The sequence below is a fragment of the Amia ocellicauda genome, chromosome 16 (assembly GCF_036373705.1).
Source record: "Amia ocellicauda isolate fAmiCal2 chromosome 16, fAmiCal2.hap1, whole genome shotgun sequence".
Classification (NCBI taxonomy): Eukaryota; Metazoa; Chordata; class Actinopteri; order Amiiformes; family Amiidae; genus Amia; species Amia ocellicauda.
In genome coordinates, this window is record NC_089865.1 from 10,300,167 (window position 1) to 10,321,629 (window position 21,463).

General features: G+C 37.1%; 1 protein-coding gene across 4 annotated transcripts in view; it reads left to right on the top strand.

Moving 5' to 3' along the window:
• Nucleotides 1–21,463, top strand: part of LOC136711731 (protein TANC1) — a 118,363-nt gene that overhangs the window by 72,463 nt on the left and 24,437 nt on the right. For all 4 annotated transcript variants that reach the window (XM_066688176.1, XM_066688178.1, XM_066688177.1 and 1 more), the window contains 6 exons: nt 8,279–8,404; nt 9,699–9,980; nt 10,789–10,940; nt 14,733–14,964; nt 17,126–17,292; nt 19,810–20,417. In XM_066688176.1, the coding sequence (XP_066544273.1) occupies nt 8,279–8,404; nt 9,699–9,980; nt 10,789–10,940; nt 14,733–14,964; nt 17,126–17,292; nt 19,810–20,417 (1,567 nt within the window). The remainder of the gene's footprint in view (nt 1–8,278; nt 8,405–9,698; nt 9,981–10,788; nt 10,941–14,732; nt 14,965–17,125; nt 17,293–19,809; nt 20,418–21,463) is intronic.

Genomic DNA, 21,463 nt, shown 5'->3' on the forward strand with positions numbered 1-21,463 from the left:
GCATTTAGATAACAGGGTTACAGAAGGGTTGTGCTGAATACAAAGCATCAGTGTGACTCAGAATAAAGAACAGGATGCTAGTAAAGCCAAACAGCACATACCTAAATCCCTTGGCCTCTGATTCTGATTTTAATCCATGGGTTTGCATGATTATTTATTATTTATTTGCATCTTTATGTTTATAATACATTCCCTCACTTGAACTGTGCACCTTGAACCTCCTGCCTAGCTACTATAATGTCAAGGTACTTAGTTTCATGGTCCACTGCCAGCTCACACAGTTAGCAGCCTGTTAGGATGGTTTATCTTGGTGTCTTGGTGTCAAGGGTTTGTGTTCCCTGTCCATCCCTGTCATATACCTGTCAGCTTTGCAAACTCGAAAGCACCGTTTTTACTTCCTGCACTTCAGGGGATAGGGCGTAATGCCAGTCCCCGACTGAGAAGGTCATAATGAAATATATGATGGTTGATTGATGTCATAACTGTGAATGTCACTTTGTCATTAATAGTAAGGCTTGGGAGGTGATAAGGTTCTCTGGAGTTTTGAGCGTGTTCATTTGTAACGTGCTCGCTTGCCAGTCACAAGGTTGAATATTGATGGGGAAATTTCTGTTTCAGTGAAGAATGTATAATATGATCTGGCAGTAAATCCCCCAAAACTATTTTTGAATAAAGGTAATATATCTCTCTATTCTAGCTAAGACATTGCAATGTGAGGCAATGTCTTTCCTTCAGTCAGACATAAAATGATGTCATTCAGTTCAGCTTGGAATGTCCTTATCAGATGAAAGACTCTACATTTTCACTTCCCTTGGCTGTAACGCAAAATTCATTTCCATTGACGAGATCCGTTCTCTCGGTTTTCTCCAATGAAAATGCCGCTCTTGGAAACATGAATATACATGCAAATGTGTGACGTGCATTTCAACACAAACCCATCCTATGTGAGGGATATGCACACTATTAGGACCTTTTCTGTCCAAAAGGTAAAATAAAAATAACCAACATTGTACTAAACCCCTTTACAGCTGGTTGGGCAAGTTGTTAAGGGAAGAAAATACATTTTCCAAACCTTTCTGCAGAATGAGAAGGTTATAAATTAAGCACGGCAAAGGAAGCCAGAGAGTCTGTTATGGTCTGAATGTTTTGATGGTATGTGCTTTAGACCAAACAAAATGAAGCTTGTGGTTGAATTGTTGAAAATAGGGCTAACTAATATAATCATCTGCAGAATACCTTTGGGGATGTTGTGAAATTAATAGCACATTTTTTTAGTTTGTAGTTTTCATCCTGGTAATGTGCCTAGATTTGTAACAATGCCAGAATCCATGACATCAACCCACTGATGGCCAACACAGGTAGTTTCAAAATCTAACAGCACTATTTTTGGCACGGTTTCTGATTTGTAATTGGTTTAAAATCTTTTGTTTCACAGTTTTGTATTTTATTTAAAGGCATTATTCCCCTCACTGCAACACACAATTTGAAACTGACACAGCAATAACATTCAAGTAGACTTAAACATATACTTAAAGGTATACTTTTTCATATTGTTGGTACACTTATTATGCATCTTTTTAATAACAATACATAACACTTAAAAGAAAATAAAATGGTTCATACGTGTTTAATATTAACTTAAATGTAAGGCAGTTTTACCGTGTTAGGAATCTGTTTGTAGATCAGTAGAGATTACAGAAGCAATGTAACAAGCCCACTGTGGGATGACTGAATGAAATCCATATAGGGTAGTGCAAAATTGGTGTGACTGTGCCAGCATAATTACACCTCCTGCCTTAAGAAAATACATTCAAGTCTTTTAATTAAACCCAGTTGCATACTCTGTGTGCAAAATCAATAATTATTTAATCAGCTGCAACCAAACTCGTGCTCCCAACAAACGGGGGATGTGAAATATATGGAAGGAGCTTTAACTGCAGCTGCTGTAATCAATGATTACATGACATCACAATATTGACTGAGAGAATGCTTAACTGCTTGTGTTTCCATTCCATTCTTACTCTTAATGCATATAATTCCTTGTTAAAGCCAAAAAAATCTATCTAGGCAATCACGCATGCCATATCTCACTTATTTTGATGTACTCTTATTTTACAATATTTATTTTCATTTTTTTTTTTAATTCAATTAATTTGTTGTGGGTGGGGGGGGCTTTCCAAATAATTATATCTTGCTTAATTAGAGGGCTAATACCTTCAGACCCCATACAAGCAGTGGTGAAGAGAGGTTTGCGATGACAGGCTGTGAGATAGTATTAAGCTGGTGTTACTTTGACTAAATCTGGGTAGAAGTGCAGCTCTCAGGGCTACAAGGACTCCTCCTCTTAGCTCCACCTGAACCTTTAATTACTTTATTGAACTGCGCTAATGAATTGCTCAATTAGGCAATTTTAGTGCTGTTGCAAAGGGTGTTTAAAAACCCTGGTCTAAATGTGTTGAAACATGCTTTTCTATAAGATAAGACATTGCCACTTTCAAGAAGAAAGAAAGATATCCATATTATACATCAGTTAAACTGACAGTTGTCTTATTTATTGACACTTAAATGGTCTGTTTTATAGACGCAATAAAATCACATAATCATAAAACCATAGCTGCAATTTTTAGAGAGAATTTTTCAGTACATTTTTGGGGGGGCTAATATAATTGGTCTTAATCTTATTGTATTGATGGTTATATTCACACAATGATGGCTTGGTCACCACACACCTCAATGCCTGTACCATTTTACATCAAATAAAACTGACTTCAACACAAGCTCTGAAATGGACGCCAAATATGTAAATGTTATTACTGTATGTAAAGCACTGTATCGAGGGGGAAAAAATAGAATTGACAATGAGAAATCCATCTGTGTGTCTCAATGACTGACACCTTCCAACTGCCTGCAGCAAAGGAATTCCCTGAACCCTTTCTTCAGTTCAGAAACTATTTATAAATGCATTTAAGTTGGGTATTCATCGGCTGTTATGGAGTGCACTGTAATGCAATAACCCAGGGGAAAGGTGAATAGATCAATTGTATTTCAAAACCTTGGATTCAAAAAAGATGCACCTATCTGACCAAAATTGTACCAAAAGAGTAGAAATCCAAGGACAGACTTCTCAGAATCACAATGAACTCCACAGAGTCAATCCATAAGCATCCTGCCATCACTTGGGTTGTTTCTCGAGCTGTTTGTGCCTTGGGGTGAGAATTCCTTTGCATACAGAGTGTTTTGGTACACTGTCTGCATGTCTGTAGGGATGTGCAGGTGTTTTTTTTTGTTTTTTTTATTGCTGTGTTCTCCATTCTGTGATTCAAGTCTCATTAAGGGGGCTGAATGCAGTAATTGGTTCTCCATTGTATTTGCTGAAACACTTCCTGTCTGTTGATATCTCCCAAGGCTTCTAGTTTGTACTTATATTTATGGGTTGCTATTGTTCAACCACTATTTATAAGAGGATTGTTAAGCAAAGCCTTAGTGTGGCATTTTCAAGGTTACAAAACCAAATGCTGCCTGCAGCTGTGGTAATTCTCAATGGATTTCCTGACTGACAATAGCTTTATTTACATGCTGGTCAGAGTCACAAAGACTTTGTTTTGTGCCGAGCTTGAGTTTATTTCATTTTAGTTTTTTTGCAGTTACAAGTCCTTGTGGGTTCTGCAGTGACTTTTTTTTATATTACATGCGTTTGAATAAATAAAATATAATAGGGTGTCAACACAAATTAAGCAGGAAACCTGCTGAGCTTTAATGTTTTCTAAATGTTTGTTTCCGTGTGTTCTGTTTCATTGTGTTCATTTAATTTATTTATATATTTATTGTGGATGATGATTAAAAATATTATAATATAGATTTCCCTCTTATTTGTCTTGAGGGGTTTTGGAATATATAGCAGCACAGTATTATTTTATTTAGATGCTTTTCATACCATTGGCATCATATTTCCATAGTGTTCTGCTTTCATATGCATATTTTCTATGCCCATATGTTGTAGTAACCTTAGGCTTACTGGCTTCCCCAGACTTTTACTGGGTAGTGGATGAGGGGCAATATAGCCTGTGTAGACTTGCCATATTTCTGCTACTTTTATGGATTTATTAGAAGATGCAACAAACTCAAAAGGCCTTGCCTGGGTTAAAGTGCATGTATTTTGAGGTCAGCATCTTCACAGTTTTGATGCATTAGTTTGTGCACAAATGTTGATTGCATTAGGGTTTGAGGGAAGAGTGGAATATTTTTCATTTCACAATTTTGTGTGTGTAAATCATGCTGTACATTCAAGGTCTTCATAATGATATGGTTGTGGATAGTGTTTATTAGTCATGTATATTTTGTCATGCATTAATGAAAAATAGTTGACTAATTTGTCAGTAATATTGTTTTTGTTCTTATAATACCATTTTACTCTGGAACCAGACAAGGCAAAATATGGTGTGGGCGAGACAAGTACTCCTTGTGTCTGGGTTGTATTAAGTGATGTGGTCCCAGTTAATACAATTTCACGGTTCTTGCAAATACTTTTTATATTCTGGTGTTTAGTACTTATTGATGCAGTGCACTGTTTTCCAGTGACTGGATAGTAATTTACCCATTGTTTCAGATTGATGGTTTTAAGATTTCATGTATTTGCTCTATTCCACTAAAACCACTCCCATTATAATGGGCAAAGAAGACCCATTGAGGGCCTACTCTTGACTGAAAATGTATGATTATTGGTGTGTGTGTACGTGTGCGCTGAGGGGGGAGGGGGGGTTAGTAGGAAACGCAAGCAACTATGAAACTTTGGGTCTCAAAAAGATATATAAACATTTACATGCCTGAGTGCTCTGAGGTTTCAACTACAAGGTTTCAAGTTAGTTGCTTCCCCAAAGACCAGCAAAGCCTGATGTTTAAAACAAATGTAATCTGAATTGTTAGAACTGATACACACTTTGTATTTATAGGAAAAATAATTTACCAGAGAAGCTGTTGTCTAAGGGGATTTTATTTAAACGTATTTATGTCCCAATAGGTATCAAAACAGTATATACTACAGCAATGCATAGTAGTTGTTTATTTATTTATCCTGATTATACATTGATATTATTATGATACGTTTCTTTTCTGAGAGTCTAATAAATAGGTTTTAACCTTAATGACCCAATTTGATGGTGGTAGTTTATTTTATTGAAAATGCAACTTTAATGCATATATTGGTAACATATCACCCGAGACTGCATAGTGTGGAATTTGGTGCAAATTATTTATTTATATTTTCAGTGCTTCTCCAGCTTTGGAGGCCAGATGGATTTGTTTATCCAGTATATACAACTTGAATTTCAAAATATAATGAAAAGCAGTCTGAGGATGTGAAAGATTAATACATTGTTAGTGATGTGCTAATGAAGAGGCATTTTGCTGTACCAACAAAAATGCATTTCTGATGATCAGAATGAGATGGCATTTTTTTTTCTCTTGCTGTGTCCCGGCTCTGCGGTGGGCTGCATCAGAGCTCGAAGTTTAGTGGTGTTGTACTGTGGAAAGAGGACAGTTGGCTCTGTGTCATACTGTCTCAACATCCCATATTTACATGCACAGGGGAGACTGCAAATTGAAAAGCTGTTTTATATCCTCGCAGTGTTTACAACACTTGCTGTGCTGATTTCAGGGTTGCATGCTGATTATATACCCATGGCCAGAAAAGCCCTTCAGTACAGGTAGTGCTTTGATCAGATGAGGTTAGGAAACGTTACGTGACGTACGATGAATGCTTACTTTGTAGCACATTAAAGAGTGTTTCATTTGGGCACCTATTTGACACCATGTGCGATCTCATTCCATTTCAAAACAGCAAAGCGGAAAAAGAAAACTGCAAGAAATGTATTAAACCTCTGCTTTTATTATGAAGCAGCAGCAGTGATATACTTCCATGCAGATTTTTTATGTGAATTAATAAACAAGTAGACTGTTTGCCACAAGTGCAAGAGGAATCAAATCTAAGCTGGTTAGTTGGTTACCTGCCAAACTGGAATTTAATTCACTTCAATTGGATTTTCACTGACTCGGTTCCAACTCGGAAGATGTTCACATGCTGGGTCAGACAAGGATTTTGTTTTATAAATTTGTATTCAAAACTCTGTATTGGAAACTGCTTGTTAATACAAGCAGAATAAAGGTCCCAGCACAGGAGTACAAACAGCGCAGTCCCTGCATCTACTTGTCTAAGAAGACAAAAAAACGGCAGCAGTGTAAAGGGCAGACTAAGTGAAATATTTTAATTCAAATAGATTTTGATGTGTACCTGTGTATTCTCAAAGTTGCTTGACAAAGTGATGACTTCAAGGTATCACATATTCATGCACTATCAAATAAGTGAATTTTTCAGCAAGAAAAATACAGTGCCCTGGGGAAAATTGTAGCTTAAAAGAAATTGAAAACCAAGAAGGAACAGCAAAGCAATTTTTCAATTGAGGATTTCATTTTTCATGTGGGTACAAAATGTTAATACTTTAAAACAAGCTCTACATAAACAAATTGAATTAAATACAATTTAATCCTTTAATGCATTATTAGATGGGAAATATCCCTGCAATAGAATACAAATGTGAGTCGTTTGACACAAACGTATCCTCATTTCACTTCAATTCTATACACTTTTCTTGTGAGATTTAATGTGATCTGACTTGAAGCAATAGATTTATATTATAATTGCATGCAGAGAGATTTGGCGAAGATACCAGTTTTATTGAGTCTGCACTGGGAAGAAGAGCAATCTCTATGTAACCGACTGATGTCAGCGTGGTGCTTGACTGATGTGCATGAGCAGACTCCCTGCACATACTTTCTACTTTATTCCTTTAGCTTCCTCGCCCTCCCTCTCCCCCTCTCTTCATCCCTCCCTCCCTCTCTCACCCCCCCCTCTCTCGTCTCCCCATCTCTCTCCCTCCCTTTCTCTCCCTCACTCTCTCTGTCTCCGTCTCCCCCCCCCCCCCCTCTCTCTTTCTCTAGCAATGTGGGAAGAGGGAGTGTGACTGTGCTGGGAGAACCATTGATTAATTTCTCTCAGTCAGCCCAGTGCAAACTGTAATCAGACACATTGGAACAGCTATACAACATTTCTGCTTTTATTCTTCTGGGCTTTTTTTATATTTTCTTTTTTTTTTTTTTCTCCTAAATCTGAAGGGTCCTCTCCTGTCTGGGAAGAAATGAAATCAGTCCTCTGCAATTAATTTGCTAAATGCTAATGTTGTGGACATTGTGACATCCGTGCATAGTAACTGCCAAGTCTAATTACAAGTTGAATATTGTCAACGGCCATGGATCGAAGCAGTGGTGCAGAAGATTCATTTAGGTATCTTGATGAGATTTTACTAGGAATTTGCTTGAGGTTTACAAAGTGGTGTCTAGCCTACTGGTCCTTGTAATGAAGAATATTTTTAAATGCATATTGATTCCTTCCATTTCCATCACCCTGACTCTTCTAAAGACTGTAAGTAGCTAATTCTCTTGTGTTTTCATAGAGATAGGAGGTGACCTAAGCAAACAGGTTGCCAGTAAGCTGAGAGTGCTTTGGATAATTAAACATTTCTGTTAATTGTGTGATGTTTCATCATTAAAGATGAATGAGGTATTTCTGCTTTAGTCAAAATGTTTTCATATGAATGCTTTTCAAGTGCATTTTTAAATTCAGTCCCTCACAAAATTAATGAGCACTCATAAAAGGACTATTGCAATGCTTTGCTTTAAGGTGCTTTAAAACCTGATGAATGGCTATTTTAAAATGACAGTTTATTTGCAAAATAAATAAAGTCCCTTGCACTCACATAGAGAATTCCTGCTTCCTAGCAAGGTCAAGAAAGTATTTTACATATCATTATAGTGATTCAGTTGTCTCAATACAGATGAGAGACACTCCAGTGTATAGACAGACAGGAAACTACAACAATCCTAAAATTTGTTTCTCAAACCTCTCTTGGCTTTACCTGCCAGTCTTCCTAATGATATTGCTCATTTAACTGCCCCTGTGTATTTGTGTTGCTGAGGGGAGAGTATACTATGAGCCACATGCTTCACCTTACATTGATGTCTGTTTGAATCAAAGCTGGACATGGTTAATGCCCAGCAGGTGGGTGGGGGTATCGTTTTTTCTTTGCCACTCAACTGTACAGTGTGTGTATCTGTGCAGAGCCCCTCGAGGGAAGCTTACCTGGCATTGCATTTTTTCCAGATCTATTCTTTCCTGGCACTGATATTTTACAATGTTGTCAATTTTTTTTTTTCTTTCTTTCTGTAGCTACAAGTTCAACAAAGCTGGAAGATCTGAGCTATCTTGATGAACAGCGAAATACTCCACTGCGAACTTCCATTCGATTGCCCTGGCACAATACTGCAGGGAGCAGGGTGCAGCAGGATACTAAAGGTATAATTGACATCTTTCAGAGCCTTTTTTTCTCACTAGAACTTTTTTTGTGTAACTGATGCTGCCGTTTTCTTTGCTAGTGTTTGTAAGGATGCCCCCTATAGGAAGGCACATTGTACAGCTGTAGCATGATTGTTGAAAGTAACGCCTATACAACTCTATATAACTCCTGTTGTTCAGGGCAGTCTGGCTGCTTTAATTTTCTCCTTGCCTTGTATTTATTTTTGTATTTTTGTACTCAAAACAAAACACGAATAATTTAGTACAGAAAACAACCATAATTGCTCAGTGGTAGAACTCCTCCTAGCCACGTCTTCTGTAGATAGTATTGCAGCTAGGGTTGGAAGGCCACAAATCTCATACAGAAACACAATTGAAAGAGGTCCATCTGATATATTGGAAAACAGTACAGAGTACAAACAAATGTATTTGGCTCTAAATCAAAACAGAAGCTCTGCATTTTAAACAATGTAAACACAGAGCAAAGCAATTGCATACTCAATTTCTTCAGCTGAAAATGTCTGCAGGCTCTGTCTACTGCAATAGCTTAAATAATTTTCTTGCTTTTTCAGCCTCAAGAATATTTAGCCTGGAGTAAGTTCATATCATCACTGGCTACTAGTGAGCACTTATCATTAATATAGCAGTGGATGGTGATTTTCTTTTTTGATTAACTAACTTTTCAAACTACAGATTGTTTATTGCCCAAATAATGTATAACCTGACAAAGAAATATAACGTATGGAAATTAAATTAAGCAGTAAAATAGTGGTATATATTTGTCCAGAGTTGTAAAGTAGCTATCAAATATTTTTTTTTCTTTAGAATTGAATTTGTTTATATATTTATTTTCAGAGAAAATAGATCAATGTAATCCTTTCTTCAGAGGGTGGATTTTGCTTACTGTTTTTGTGAGACTTGCAGTGAGGTTTGAATTATTTTCCCAGTGATGAAAAACAAAGTTCAAATCTCTGAATTACCTGTTGTGTGACACAAGAGATTGTTGTGATTTTGGTGGATTAGGTAATAAACCAAAAGTCTTCTTTAGCCTTAAGGCTCAGACTAACGTAATCCTAAAACTAACAGGTGATAGAAGAACACAAATCTCTATTTACCTAGAGACCATTTTACAGTTCCCTCAGCGTGTTTGTCTTCTTTCACCTGCCTATGACTCTCACACTTTATTAAACTGCTCAAGTTCCCATTTGGGAAGAAACCTGGAGAGTATGAAATTCACAGGCTGTAATTTGGTGTACTGTAGCAACAACATGTATTTTGTTTCCCCCTCTTGCAGCCCGGTTTGCCCCCTACAAACCATCTGATATCATGCTCAAGCCTCTCCTCTTTGAAGTCCCAAGTATAACCACAGACTCTGTGTTCATCGGGAGAGACTGGCTCTTCCAGCTCATAGAGGACAATCTGAAGAAGGAAGAGTCTGGGGAGAACCGGGGGGCAGTCATCGTGGGCAACGTTGGATTTGGAAAGACTGCAGTCATTTCTCGGCTGGTGGCCCTCAGTTGCCATGGGGGTCGAATGAGACAAATTGCTTCCAACAGCCCCAGTGCATCCCCAAAAAGTAAGATAATCCCAGTGTGTTGCTGGGTATAGAGCACTAATGCAGCAGCGACAGTGGGATTAGATGCTCATCGTGAAACAGCTCTGAATCCTTTTAATCTGCCAAAGGGCATATGTAACCTAATCATCTTGCATTTACATTTATTATAAAGAGTTGTTGGGTGTAAATAGAACTCACTGGAGCAGCAGTATTGTGTATTAAGGTGATTGGAATAATGTAGGCTATGCTTTTAAAAGTTTAGAGCAGTTTATTAAAAGTTTGTGAAATGCCAGTTATAAAATACCCAGATCAAAATGTCACACATCTGAAACCAAGGTTTTTAATAGAATTGCGATTGCATTAGAGGACCTTCAGTATGTTGGGAGCAAACAAAGCTGTCTTTCAAAGAAGCTGAAAAGGCCTTGACAACATCCTAGGTTTACATTTTCCCATCACAAACTTTCCTGTGGACCAAATTGAGAGAGAAAAAAACATATGAGGCTGTAATATTTACTGCTCCAGCTGAAGGAAATCTCTATTCACATATGTTGCAATTATTCTGAATAGATGCTAATGCAAAAAATTTGGGTTTAAAAGTGATGCTTTGCTGAAACAAAAACAAAGAATAAATAAATGCCAAATATTAACTCCCCAAAAACTGGGAGGGTGTAAGTATGGGTGGTATGCCCTTCTCTCATTTGTGCTCCAGTCACGATGCAAATGGTTTAAATGATCTTTACAATAAACAGAAAACATGATCTGCTGAGGACATATGAAGAAAGGTCTGTGATAGTGGTAGCATCAGTGTTTTACTGTTGGCTTTATTCAGGTGGGGATGTGAGTGGGGACCTGCCAATGAGCCAGCCACCTCAGCCCACCCCACCACCCAGCGCCACCAACACTTTGAGGAACGGGAGCTGCCCCAGCACGCCAGAGCTGCAGAGACGCAGGGAGGAGGCTGTGAAGCACCTGGCAACAAAGGCAAGTCAGCTGACTGGTGTTGTTCCCTGTGTTTTACTGGGCAGGATAGCAGTGGGTGAGCGCACACATTACTGGGCTAATCAAGCATGTGGTTCGGAAAGATTTAGAATGCTGGTAAATGTTCTTTATGGGTCTCTTTTTATTTTTTAAACATGCATATCTTATTAGAGATTATTACAGATTTTATTCAAATATTTTCCTCCTAGTAGTTTAACTTGTTAGATTTTACTGTGAAAGGTTTGGCTTTTCCTTTTGATGATGATGATAATTAAACTGTGGTGTGCTTTGAGACATTCATCCTGTTTCTTTTAGTTCTATAAAATATTTTTTTTATGAATTTGGCCATAAAAATATATAAATTGCAGTCTTCACATTTTATGTACTCCTGCCAGTGGAACTACAAGATTGTGTAAAGTCGTGAACAGACTTGCATTCAAACTATCTAAATCTGAGTTGTGTAGATCATTATGTTTAAAATAATCTATTTTGAATACTCAAAAAGTATGGTTGGGGTATTTTTCTTCTGTAATTTTCTGATTGCTTGGATGCTTTTTCTTGGTAAAAGAAGTAAATGATGTATGAGACAGATCTATCCTGAGGACCGAGCTTTGTGTTGCCAAGGGAACAAGTTAGCAGGGTGGTCAGATCTGCCTCAGGTACAGCAAATTGCCAAAATCACAGGATTTCGTCCCACAACAATACATGTTAAAAATGCTGGCTACATTAAACCGAAAATGAAGTTTTATGCTGCACTTTATATATATGTGTGTGTATATGTATGTATGTATGTTTGTTTGTTTATTTATTTATTTATTTATTTATTTATTTATTATACTTGACATTTAAATAACAAATATATGTTGAAAATAAATAAACATTAATATTATTATTTGTTAATTATTATTATATTATTGATACATATATTAATAATATGCATTAATTATACATTTCAATTCAACTGAACTCTCAAGTGAACTCTGTTCTTTCACAGTTTACATCTTTGCCTCTAAAATGTTCCATTTGAGCAATTTTCCTACTCACAGCTATTTAATTAACTGTCTGTCATTTAGCAACTCGTTTTATGCGTTACAATCCTTTCTTACAAAAAACCTTTTTGCTTGCTTTTCCCCTGCTTATGTAAAAGAGTCAATTATTCTGAATTTCATAAAGCACACTAGACACTGAACACAAAAAAAGAGAATAGAATGATTAGAAAATGGTGATCCAGAGCACGGGACGAATAGAAAATAAATTGATACAAACAATAAATAGCATTGGAATATTGTTTCAGTGTTATGCCACTCTTGATTATATACAGTAATAAAGAACAGTGTTCTGAAGTTTTGTTTAAGGGAGTATTGGTGTCACCTGTGTGAAAGTGATCTTTTTGCCTCTTTCTGGGTTGTGGTATTTTTAAATGATTGACAGTCCTACACTATGGGTTTTTAAACCTCTCACAGACTTCCTATGAGCAGCTATTAGCACATCACATTTAAGTTGCTTGTCACAAGCTCAGATGTGTGCTAACTGCTCACAGATAAAAGTCTGAAATAACTAGGAACTGCAATGCAGTGCAAGTGCTTTTTAAATAGCTTTCAATGCAATCTTTTCATGAACCATTGTAGAAACGGATTGGATATTTACTTAACAGAGCATATCTCTCATGCCAATTATCTTGTAAACGGCTTTTAATTGCATGTTACAAAGGTGTGATTTTTCCCTAGCGTATTGTGGCAGCATAAACAATATCTGCAACCCAGTGTAGGGTATACTAAATGGTTTATGGAAATAACAAAACGGTTAATTGAACAAGTAGGGAAAATTTATATTGTGAAAGGAAAATTACAAAGATATCTGAATCCTCCTGTTCCTTTCATAATGTAGCTCTGAATGAGCCTTCATAAAGACCTCCCCCATTGAGCCATCTAAAGATACATTTAGGAAACAGTGATAAATAAATAAGCACAGCTGCATTCACATGCATGTTCCCCAGAGTACTGGAAAGCAGGAGGCTGGATTCTAATTCGTATCTTCCAGGTTACCTCCAGCCCTCCACACAAGGATGGCGTTTCAATAACCTGCCAGTCAACAGATGTCTACCTTAATGTGTAGTCCAAATGCTTTCCCTTTGATGAAATAGCTGTCTGATTATTTCATATTCCCATGTGAAATTACCCCTCACTGATGGAGTGTGGCTACATCTGTGAAGTAAAGTACCTCACCATTAAAATCAATTCTTCAAGTAACCATGAAGACGCTTCAATGCCATGCAGGGAATATCTGTAATTAATTTATTTTTTTTCAAATTCTGATGCATTCTAACAGAACAGTGGACAATCTGTTTCTGACACGTGTTCTAAATCAAATGTATCCTTGTGAAACTGTCCAGACAGAGATTTTCAAATACAAAACATTTCCCTGGAAATTATTAAACAAGGTATAATTCCATCAGCGTATCATTTTATTCTTCTTGTTGTTTATAATATAGTATCACATTAATATTTGTTTGTTTCTTTGTTGTTATGTTTGCCTGTGGGTAGATCCAAGTACTCGTGGGAAATTCTCCTAGTTTTGTTTAATTGTAAAATGAGATGTGGTTAATGCATGTGCTTGGTACTCCAGTTTAAACCGAGAACCTTGTACTACTAAAGGCACTGATACCATCACCCTGTACAGTATTGGTGAAGTCAGTATCGGTCTAAACTGGGTCAGAAGGTATGAAGTATGAGGAATGAAGCAAGCCGTTAACCCCATCTGTCGTGTGTGTGGAAAATACTGTTCTCCTCAAATTACAAGAAAAAAATCTGTAATACATTATCTGAAATTCAAATGCACCCAAAGCATATATGCCTGAAGCACTCTCCAGTGCCCTGTAATCCTTTACAAGTTATTTTCTGACTGAGATTTTACTACACAAAAGCTCAAAAGACATTGTTAAGCCCAGTTATGGCATATTACTCTTAGGGTACTTGTTCTCTTAATTTCTTTCTTTGATGGAGCTATAATCCACTCACTGCAGGCCCGGTTTGGTCCAATTGTAGACTGTTTGTTATTTTTGCTGAAGAATACAACCTGCTAAGTCTTGTCTGTTGTTATTTTAGCAAATGATGCTGCTCATATATGATACAAACTCTCGCTGTGGCCATTATTAGAAAAGGCATGACTCTAAAATCGGACAGAAGCACCTGATTCTACTGTACTCAGCAAATGTGTGTCAGCTCCTCCAGGCAGACAGTAATTAGGACATGGATAATTCAAAATCTCAAGGGCTCCCTTCCCTTCAAAGTTGACCGTGAAACCAGTGAATGTTCACGACAAGGTGTACATCCTAGTTTTCGGGAGTAGTCCCACTATGGATGCATTACATAACCATGTCTATTTTTGTTTTGTTTCTGTTCACACCAGGATTCAAAATAAATAATTTAATGCTAGTGTTTTGAGAAGAATGCCTCAGTGAAGTGGCTATAAGCAGCTTATGAGTAAGGTTTTGCTGATAGCACATTGTTTATTTGACCTGGGTCAAACCACAAGAAAGACTTGCCATTTTGTAGTGATGGTTGAGCAGAGTTACTCTAAGTTTTCCATTTGACACTTCTGTTGTCACAGTCACGGATCAGCTTTGTAAAAAATGTTCTCAGTGTCACCAATTTTCTACTCTTAAAATGATGGTAGTGGCAATGTATCCAAGTTTTCCAAAATTGTGACATCCTCACCTCATCTGTTTGATCTTTAGGAATTTTAAAACCCTGTGAGTAGAAGTTCAACATTTCCAATCTCCGTCTTGTGTTTTAGGTTGTTGCTTACCATTACTGTCAGGCGGACAACACATACACATGCCTGGTGCCAGAGTTCGTCCACAGCATCGCGGCCCTGCTGTGCCGTGCACATCAGCTCACCGCCTACCGAGAGCTGCTGCTGAGAGAGCCCCACCTGCAGAGCATGCTGAGCCTCCGCTCTTGTGTTCAAGACCCCATGGCCGCCTTCAGGAGGGGCGTCCTGGAGCCCCTCGCCAACCTGAGGAAGGGTACGCCGAGAATCAGTCCACGTCACGGGGGGCTGTCTTATCTCTGCTTATTTGAAGTATAATGTTAAGCCAGACAGCAGTGTTGGCTTGGAAAACAATCAGACTATATATATATATATTTTTTTTATTTTTTTATTTTTTTAATGTTTTATGTAAGGATTCTGTTTTGTTGAAGCCACTTTCTCATTAGGCTCAGTGTGATCATCATCTTAGGAAAAATGCCTAGAAAGAGATGTGCTATAAATCAAATGTATCGCTAACACTGCCACATTTTAAGTATGAGCTGCCGGGATGTAAAAAATTAAAAGATAATTTGCCATCTGGACAGGCAAGATACCATTTTACAAGACACAAACACTTCAACATAATGTACAGTAGTTTAGATGTTAGTGGATTGCGGGGATGTGAGCAACGTGGGTCCAGTTGTGTACCCACGGGGTTAGAGGGGATCAAGGCTGTACTTATATTCATTTCTTCCCATAGCAGCTCAGAACATGGTGTTGTTTTTCCAGTGTGATGTGTGTGTGTGCTTGAGTACACAGCTTTGCAGTGATTAATCTCATCTGAAATGGAAACATGTTCATGAATAAATAAAGATGAAGGACTTCAGATGAAGCTCTTCAATAGTGGAGGAACACACATTTGGTTCTGTGTGCTTTCTCAAAGCACACTGGGACCAGACCAGTTCAAGGTCAAAGTAAATAGGTATGCAGTTATAGGGAGATTTTTTTTTGTTCATATTGGATCAATATGTTTTTAGTTTTTTTTTAATTCAACATCCAACTGAACTACAAATAGATGAAAACCTTTTGTTTTCACAAGAGAAATCAAAATCAATGTGGAGAGCATTTAAGCACTGAAAAGACTGCAAGCCAGCATTTCTGACTTGACTGGCAGTGTGGAATGTGATAAATCTGCATTGCCTTCTTTTTCTTTGCTGTCTTATTAAAATTAATGACATCTAATATGTGGCATGATATGGAGAAATTATTTTTTTTGCAGCAAAAGAATATATATAAGCACGAATCTGTAGATCGAGACCATGCCAGGTCTTAAGGACTTGGCTTAAGCTTACAGTTTGTTCATTGAAATCAAATCTGTATTCTTGATCTCTTTCTATAAATATAACAGCTCTCTCAGTAAAATCCAATACATACCCCAGCAGGGAATGGAGAGTTCAGAATTCCAGATTTCTCTTTAATGAATTTTTAAATGTTTTCTAATCACTTTAATGTGCAAATAGATCTCCATCTTGCAGAGAAGAACTACACAAAATTCCCCTGCTATATATATATTTTTTATTTTATTTTATTTTATTATACTTAATGCATTCAGATAATTCAGACTTATTTTCTTTATTTTCACCAGTTGATCTTGAAACAGAAAATCAAAGCTGTATTTGAAGAAATGAAGGGCTGGAAAACATTTTTTTTTTTTTTTACTTCAGATTTGAAGTGTTCAGATACATCTGCTTTAATGGCCCAGCATCTCATGTAAAAATATAATTTAGTCGCTTATCTTCAAGGTTGCCCGAATAATTATGTATTGAAAAAATATGGATTCACTAAAATCTGTATTTCCTTATTAAGATTGTTACATACAATTTCTTTATCACATTCTGGTGCTCCTCCATACATAGGACTTGACCTTTACGTTTTCAGTGTTCCTTATCACTGCTTGACTTTTACACTTAATCAGTTGTCGATAACATGCATCTGCATTGTAATTATGAAACAGTTCTGCTTAATTTGCAGCTGAAAACAACACATCAAGAAAACTGACAACTAAATTAGGCAAAGTGCAAGCACAAAATGTCACTTAAAATAGGTTGGGGTGAATAATTAATGTAATATAAATGGTTGTGTATATATATATATATATATGTGTATATATATATATAATGTCATCACCATCAGCCCATATTGATCCACTGCTGGATGATGGCCTCCCCAAGATGTTTCCACTTGTCTGTCTTGCTTAGACCTACAGCTTCTATATATAAATATATTCAATATATATGAATCTATTAATGTCATAAACCGTATGTGTTGCACAGTAAGGAATATGGTTTATAAATTAATTACACACAGGATTCTTGTCACACAGAATTGTATAAATTGTTTAATTTATTCTTGCTGTTTTTTGGTTTTGTGCTTTTTAGAGCGAAAAATACCAGAAGAAGACCACATCATTCTGATCGATGGGCTGAATGAGGCAGAGTTTCATAAACCAGATTATGGGGACACCATTGCTTCTTTTATCACCAAGATTATATCCAAGTTTCCATCGTGGCTGAAGTTGATAGTAACTGTGAGAGTCAACCTTCTGGTAAGAGAAATGTATTTGCATTTGTAAATACTCCCTATAGTACGCATATCAGATGTTTGTGTAGTAAGCATGAATACGAAATGTATATTTATTTGATTTCCACTTCATTTTCGTTACTGTAGAAATCTGTATATTTCCCAGCGTAGCCATGTACATATATATTGATCAGACATTATCTTCTGAATTTCTTTAACATGCTTAAAATCCTCCTCGTTACTTTATATATTAATATTTAATTTTCAAGTAGGTCGTCTTGATATTATGGTCCAAGCAACTTTGTGTGAGAAAAAAATAACTCATCCTTATTGAATTACAGATAATTAATGAGGTGATGATCTGTGTGCTCTCTCTTAATGAAACATGCACGCTCATGAACTCTCTCTGCTTTATTGGTGCTGCAGTCTGAAAATCACGTTCATCACATGATCAATATCTTTCGTCTTTGGGGATTTCCGGTCTTCTCTGATGGCCGCAGCCATGTTTGAGAATGTCTGACATTCATAATAGTGCGTTCTGGGAGTTTGTCCATGCCTGAAATGCTTCAAGTTTGTCTTTCACCACACCAGAAGTATTCTGATAAATGATGTTGACAGTACCAACGAGCTGTTAATAAAAACTCTGAATGACCTTGTCAATCGGTGTTTTCAAATTTATTTGTTTTTATTAAGCCAGCCTTAGTTTCTCTGATATAGATCACAAGTTGCTTCACAGCATCAAAATGATTTATATTGTATATTATATTTCTTTCTAGTACTATGCTGTGCTTATTTGGCAACCAGCACATGTCTGTTTGCAGCTTTATTTCTCTCTTGTAGTTAGCTATTTATGGAGCCATTGTGTAGAAGTTGCTTTTGTTTGGCATTGCTTTTAGATTGGCATTCGTTTCACTGTACAGCACACAATTGACTTCGTTTGAATTCTTTCCTGTGTAAATTCTGAAAACGTAGGAATGTTGGTTTGAAGTGTTGTACGTGATTCAGTAAAATATGCAACAATTGTCCCGTTATACATTTAAATATCTTCCAAGCCCCGAGGAATGCAATGGAAAAGACCACAATTTGTGTAGATGTTTGCCATTCTGTTTTAATAGAGTATACAGTGGCCTTGATGGCTTTGAATATTTTATTTCTCTTTAACATACCAAGGACAGCAATTTCAGATTTTGCTAATAGAAAAGTAAAAGTAGTAGATTTATCATTTCCCTTCTGTCATACACTATTTACCCCAAAATGTACTTTCTGTCAGATGTAGTAGTAGAGGTTATATGTAGGCAAAAGTGCCTCAGGACGCTGCATAACATTTCTGAAAATTCTTAAATTTAAAGACTGCAAATTGAAACAAATTGTGACAAATTTAAAATCCTGCCAAGGTTAAAAAAAATCAATTTGAAAGCTTTATTCATACTGCATATATTTGAGTTAGACTGGTCAGCTGAGGTCAGTTGATTACAATAGAAGCAGTGCTTTCTCTGGTCGTTGAGAGTGTACGTAATCTGACAGATGACTGGCGGATATATTTGTCTAAAGCTGTCTATTAATGCATTATAATGGCTTTGGTAATCAGCAGTGGTTATATAAGAAAATAATTATGTGGTGAAATTATGAAGAAAGGCCTGTCCTCATTTCTTTATCTTTTTTTTTTTTCTTTCTCTTCTTGGGAAATTAGGATCTTATTTTGGCCAAGTTCCACATGCCTCTAAACCAAATCAAATCAATAGAAAAAATGTCTGACCTTTTACAGGATTCACTTGCTCTATTAATCTTGCCTTAATAGCACTCTTGGAGCCATTCTGTTGAATAGTTTTGGTTACTCATCGATACCGTGTAAATGAATGAACGTTAGATTGTTTAGGTATACTGGAATGAGGTAACTGACTCTCATTAACATGGAATGAGAGATGGGAGTCGGGAGGAGTCTGGCAGACAGCCATCACAAGCCTCTTTCCTCAAAATGTTGGATTCATTTAAAAAAGAGTGCGATACCTCAGAGTGATGGATTAGTCTTCTCACAGCATGCCGCCAACAAAAGGAAATTGCTTGTAGGTGGGAGGCCTTCAGCCTAAGCATATTAACCTCTAACGAATCAAGTCAAACAATTTAACTGATAGGGATTATTTGTTAATTTTACTCTTTGTTAATAATATAATACTGTTGCAGTAGTAGTAGGAGTAATATTTATGGGGATATTTTTAATTTTAATAATAAATGTCCTTTATGCAACTCAGTTATCAACACCTTATTCTTTCTGAAACATTTTATTGACATCCTGCGTACCTATATTATGGAACATTTTATTAAAATTGGTTTATATGTATGATTATATCGCATTGATGTTTGGGACTGCTTTAATGGCATGTAATATTTGTAACATATCAATAGATATTGTCTATCTAAAGACATGACAGCGACTTGAGTCTATCCTGTTTGCTTTCGTCGACGATGTCTCTCTAGAACTTCCTTCACATTTGCAGATGTAAATTAAACCTTTACATATTTATTTCTGCATTTTTCTCAACAGGATATTACCAGTTTGCTGCCATTCTCCAAGATCTCTTTGGACGACTTCCCAGAGAACAAGGACATCAATAACGATCTCAATGCGTACATCCAGTACCGAATCAACAGCAGTAAGGAGATCCTGAACAATATCTCCCTCAATGGCAAAGCAGACCCAGTCATTGTCGGCAAAGTCAGCAACCATTTGATTATGCGCAGCCAGGGCTCCTATCTGTATTTAAAACTCACTTTGGACCTTTTCGAAAAGGGACACCTGGTTATAAAGAGTGCCAGCTACAAAGTGGTCCCTGTGTCTTTGTCTGAGCTCTATCTGCTGCAGTGCAACATGAAGTTCATCACCAACTTTGCCTTCGAGAGAACTCGGCCCATCTTGAATGTGACCTTGGCCTCCCTTCACCCAATGACAGATGAGCAGATTTTCCAGGCCATTAACGCGGGCTGTGTGAATGGGGAGCTGGACTGGGAGGACTTTCAGCAGCGGATGGAAGGGCTCTCGTGTTTTCTTATCAAACGGAGGGACAAAACCCGTATGTTCTGCCACCCTTCCTTCAGGGAGTGGCTGGTGTGGAGAGCCGACGGCGAAAGCACAGACTTCCTTTGTGACCCCAGGTTAGTGCTCCCGAGAGACTGGCACACACATTACCGCAAAGAAAGGAAAATGTTCTTGTTTGGAGAACAGCGAGGTAAAAAAATTAGAAAAACAAACAAATGCTGGCGTGTGTGCCTCATGCCATTTTAACTCCTGCAAATGTTGGAGTCTGATGAGACGAAATGTCTCAGTCGAGTCATTGTTTACATTAATTTCCAAACGAAATAACTGCGTTTGCTGGGAATGAAGCTCTTGCCCTCATTTTCCTGTTTTCCTCATAAAAGATTAGGACCCAAAGGAGAGGCCAACAGCCATACTTCCATTGCAATAAAAATAAACAAGTATTGAGATAAAATAAGCATGCGAGGGACGTACGGGAGAATGCACGTATCCTGAACAAATGGAAAAACATTAAGACATGATTCTCCTTAATTTCAGTTTGGCAAACACTGGTGTTGTCTTAGATGTGGAGTTTTATTTCCTTTTAACATACATGTATTGTCTAGTTAATTATGAGATAGCAAGTCTATAGTAATCTTTCTGCACCTTCTCAATGAAGCTTTTAGCTTTTTGTTTTGTTTTGGTTTGGTTTGCATTGTTATTAGAATATATAGTGAATACTTTGTTGTTTTAGCACCTTCCAAAAATTGTAATTGGAAAAAGTCTCACAAATTAACACTAGGTACTTATCTCATTATAAAAAGCAGTCTTACACGTTATGCTTGCAATAGTTTAGTTTTGAAAGTGAGTTTTGTTGCACACATTTAAGGTGAATAGGGGTTATAACAGAGTATTGCAGGTGTGGCAACAATTGTCAGATTACATCCTGACAAGTAATTCTTTCCTATCTTTCTCAAGCTTAATTCCATCAGGGAGTCCAGAGTCACACTCGTGTGGCAGAAACAGAGGGGTTTTCTATACACGCTGTGCCCGTCCTTGACAGTTTGTTTTAATGTCCATCAGTCAGATTAGGTTTAAAACAAGGAACCCTCAGCCACCATGCTTTCAATGAAGAGAATAATGTGCAACAAAATTGATTTCTGCGATACCTTGGAAGGCTTGTGTT